The sequence below is a fragment of the Sprattus sprattus genome (assembly GCF_963457725.1).
Source record: "Sprattus sprattus genome assembly, chromosome: 11".
In the NCBI taxonomy this organism is placed as follows: Eukaryota; Metazoa; Chordata; class Actinopteri; order Clupeiformes; family Clupeidae; genus Sprattus; species Sprattus sprattus.
The window spans coordinates 17075256-17079896 of NC_137909.1; the positions used below are offsets into that span (position 1 = coordinate 17075256).

The 4641-nt window shown below is 47.5% G+C and overlaps 1 protein-coding gene across 1 annotated transcript; it reads right to left on the reverse strand.

Annotated features, from left to right (window-relative positions):
* Positions 1-469: 469 nt before the first annotated feature.
* Positions 470-3348, reverse strand: LOC308372579 (zinc finger protein 703-like; the record flags this gene model as incomplete). The annotated part of the gene is made up of 2 exons (XM_080847778.1): positions 2986-3348; positions 470-2029 (listed from the first exon to the last, which is right to left on the reverse strand). The coding sequence occupies exons 1-2, from the start codon at positions 3250-3252 to the stop codon at positions 470-472; spliced, it is 1827 nt and encodes a 608-aa protein (XP_080703904.1). The 5' UTR covers positions 3253-3348.
* Between the last annotated feature and the right edge of the window lie 1293 nt (positions 3349-4641).

Genomic DNA, 4641 nt, shown 5'->3' on the forward strand with positions numbered 1-4641 from the left:
ACAATCATAGTAATACAAATAATTAAGAACAAAGTAGTTTTGAATATAAACATAAAAGCAAAGCACTCTGTAGAAAATAAATACAATTAGTCAGTCCATGGGTGGCAGGTTCCTGTCACTCTGAAGGTCCTATCCCATTGCACAGTCAGGGTCTAAGCTTGCATGCATCCAGCTTCTCTGCTGCCACAGCTTTAATAGGAGACATCTTCTCTGCATCACAAGCATGTTCACAGTCAACAGTCTTCCCAAGTCTGGAAACACTCAGATATGGCGCCCCGCCCAGGTCAGCCATCGCTTTCAGCCTCTGTCACAACATGGATACACGATCAACTCTTCCAGTAGCTCTTCTTGGTGTGCCCAAGCAGTCTGTTGGCATGCAATCGTGCCCCATTTTCTTCCCCTAATCAATCAGGTAAGGGGTATATGCAGGCACAAGCTAGCTCCCAGTTGGCTGCGCTGTGCTCATGACTCATTGGTAGCCCAGTGCGGATGCAGGTCCCAGTCTTTGCCCATAGAGGGCGTATTGTGAGTAGTATGGCGAACCAGCTTGCAGGGAGTGCATAGGCAGAGAAGGAGCAGTAGCAGGAAGGGGCATTTTTCCGTAGGGGTGGTAGCGGGCCAGACCCAGGCTGTGCGGTGCCCGGAGAGAGTAGGAGCTGGGCATAGAGGTTGGGCTGCTCTGGGGCAAGTGGAGGTGGCAAGCGGCGGCAGCGGAAGCAGATGATGCTGCGGAGTGGTACGCCGACAGGAGCTTTGCGCTGTCGAGCGCAGAGGCGTGCAGGGAGGTGGTGTGCGTGCGGAGGTGTGCCAGGAGCTCCTCTGAGGAGGCGAAGCGCTTGTCACAGGGCCCAACGCCAGCAGACACCCAGTTGCACGCATGCTGATGGGGATCGTTGGGCAGCATGAAACCATAGGTGTAGAGCGGGTGGGACAGAGACGGCGTGACACTGGAGGACAGCGAGCTGGCGTGGAGCGAGTGCAGCGGGTGTCCCGGGTACACCAGAGGGAAGCCAGGCTTGAGTGCCGAGGAGGAGGAAGAAGGGTCATGGATACAGGAATTGCAGCCGCTGCCACCGCCCAGGTGAGGGGCGTTGGGGTAGGTCAGACAGTACGGGTCCCTGCACAAGCCCTGCATGAAGGAGGGTGGGGAGGCCCCGGTGAGGGGGCTGGAGCTCGGGTGTTTGCCTGGGACTCCTATACTCCCTCCTCCAAGGCTGGACTTCGTATGGTCCAAACCGTGGTGGTACTGGGAGGGGTAGCCAGCATAGGCTCCCACAATAGAGCCATGGTAGCCCATACCAGAAGAAGGCAGGGGGAAGACTGAGTGGCCAGATTTGAAGGGAGAAATGGGAGCAATGTGTCCAGGCCCCAGGCTAGGCTGAGAGGACTGGGAGTCTGCCTTGCCCTCGTGACGGGGACTGCTGGCTGAGCTGCCATTGCTGGAGTTGACGCTAGCCCTAGCATGGCTCGAGTTAGCCAGTAGTGCACCATCCTGGCTGGCCTTGCCGCTCAGTTCGGCCTCCTTCTTGCCACTGCTGCTTCCATTGTCAGAGTTCGTAGAGTCTGCTGATTTGTGGTCCCCGTTCACCATCTGCGAGTGAGGAGTCGACTGGGTGGAGGGTGACTGCGTCTGTCTGTGCGACTGCATGTGTGACTGCAGGGGTGACCCGGAGGCAACCCTAGAGTTCGGCGAGACGGCATGAGGGGGAAAAGATGAGCAACCAGTGCTGTTGTGGGGGACCCGGAAGCCGGCTTTGTCACTGCCATTGCTGTTACTACCACTGCTGTTGGTTGAGCTCACCCCATCCCTCCTGCCATCCGAGCCCACCTTGGAGTATGGCTTGAAGCTGGACTTGTCTTCCAGGGTAGGCCGGTGCTCACCCAGCTTCAGGCTGGAGGAAGAGGAGCGAGTGCTGGACTCTTTGTCAGAAGAGATGGAACTCAGCTTGGAGGAGGCTGGAGGATCTGGCTTCCCTATCTGGGAGCAGGTCTGAGCCAGCAGGGCCAAGGGACTCTTCTTGGCATCCAACTGCAAATAGGACAGAGCAAAATAAGTATTGTACATAAATGCAAAGTTTATTTAAAATAACTCAGTAATTAATATATTTTGGGGGTACACGTGTGTTAAGCTTTCAAGCTCTTTACTATCCTCACATAAAAGTAGTGGTGGTAGACTGTTCATATCGGAACCTGAGTATTTCTCACAAAATTCAAAATGAAATGAAAGTTCTTTATAGGTTACAATTTAGAATGTAAATGGATTTTGAAGTGCTGAATTTGAATGTAAATTGGATTTGTTCAAGGAAAAGATGTTTGCCAACCTCCTTTGTTATTTGTTATCTGACACATCACTTAGCCTTGAAGCATATGAACACCAACCAAGCATATGAACACCAACGTTTGTCATATGCCCACATCTCAAATATCGGAACAATACTTGCAAATGATATATTGACTTATCTACGCTGTGAGCAGTAGACCTCGAGTTGAGTTCGACAGGTCATAATTTGGCACAGTCCTTGAGAAAATTAAAAGTATTCGGTTATACCGTTCTCTGGTCGAATAATGAAAAGAAATAGAGAAATAATTCTAAAGGCATAATGTTACTCGACTGCTCCACAAACACCAATCGCTTAAATGTATAACATAATGGCGATGTTTCCGAACAGTGATTTGAGTCCAGCTTTTTAAATTATGAAAGACACTTATTTTTCTTGCCGTGCGTAGTGACGGTGCACATGTCATTTAGGAGTAAAGGCTGGTCGTAAGAAGTCGTACTAATGAACTTCATAAGACAAATAAAATGTGACGCTCTTCGTTTTTTCCCCTCTATACAACACTTATCTGGTAACTACTATGCTTCACACGGAGTGTTAGATGCGGTGCTGTCACAAGTGATGATTTATTTTACATGAGAGCGGCGCAGGTTACAACTGCCCACCATAGCGCACTTCGAGACACTGTAACAGCTATGGGAAATCATACCTCAATGCTAAGGGCTGCCGAAGTCAGGGGCTGAAGGTATTCCGGGTGAAGCAAGTGGCTTGCATGAGCGGTCAACATCTTGAGAATCCTGATGGGTAATCGCTTTGCTTGGCGAACAGGATCCAGAGGTGTCAGTGCAGAAACAGGAGAGCTTTGTATTCCAACACTTTGGGGAGATTTACAGCTATGGTCACTATCGTAGATTGTTGGTTCAGGTTTCAAATGGCGTACACAGTGCTTCTTAGATCCACTAAGAGAATCTTTCATTTGGAGCGCAACGCAACTGGGGCTTAAGCAGGGACAGTAGTTGAAGATGACTCATAAAGCTCTCATTTCGATAGCCGAGATTCCGATCGGTTTCATTTTGTCCCCAAACACAACTGCTATATGTCGTTATTTCTTGCCGTTAACTTTGTTGTTTATAATCCCAATCGAAAGTCCATTAGTTGTTTTCCTTTTAAATATCTTCAGCGCAAGAAAACATGGTAAAATGGCAAAAAGCAATTATTCCAGTAACGTTCATAGTTCCGTTCCGCACTCCACCCGGTTTCCAAAAACGAAATCTTCAGCCGGACTCACCAAACACAGACAATCTTATTGATTTCGAAGTTATTAGTTGTAACCTACATAATCTCAAATTGTTGTCATTACAAATATATAACTGGTCTATCCGAACATAAATAAAATGCCAATCCCAAGATGATAGAAAGAAGCGCAGAGCACACTCTCGCTTCACATACACTCTCGGCACGCGTTCCTCTCTCTACAATGTACTTCTAGTGAACGAAATGAGAAGAGGACCTTCAAAGTAAACGTCCCGCCGTCCAATGGTCGCTCCCCGCATCCGTAATGAGAGGGTAGGTGCCGCTTTCCCGAAGGCGGGGCCACCTTGTCTTATTCCCCCATATATCCATTGTCACTCAGCTATTCATTATTGCAAGCGAGTGACAATACCATTCCTCAAAACAAGTACATGTTACAATGTAAATCAGTTTGCCCTTGGTGTAAGAAGTCCTATAACCTACCTTAAGAGACCTAGCCCACCTTCTTACCTTACATTGTGTTGTGACTGTGGGGTGTAGTCAAGCATCTTGACAGACAGAGGGCGCCTGGCGCGAATAACTGCTTACTGCTGCAAATTTGAAGTAGAACAGCCCATTTTTTTTACATTAACCTCATGCCCCCACTTGACCACTGAAAAGGAACAGTCATTAGTTTAAAACATCAGTCAGCGAGACACATGAAACCTAATATTTTCAAGCCAGAACAGTGTCTAAACTTTATCACCATCTGTGTTGTGTAAAGCTAATTAAATATGTCTTTAATAGGGTCCATATCCTGAGCTGAACCTCCATCATCATTTTGTGCGTCATTAACATGCCTTATTCTCCCTTTCTACGTTTTATGGTTTTGCTAATTTACCAATTTCATTTCCCATAATTGAGGAAACCAATCCTCTCCATTCAGTCTTGTTTTGAACCCAATGACGAGGATAAATCAAATATAATCTGCTGGGCATCACAGGAGTCAATTTTTTCGCCCAGCCTCCTTTCACATGCCATGTAGAAGAAGGAAAAAATGTAATAAAACAAGAGTGACTCTATATTCATGTCTATAAATTTGGAATGTTAATAACTTTATTGCATTAAAGCTGTG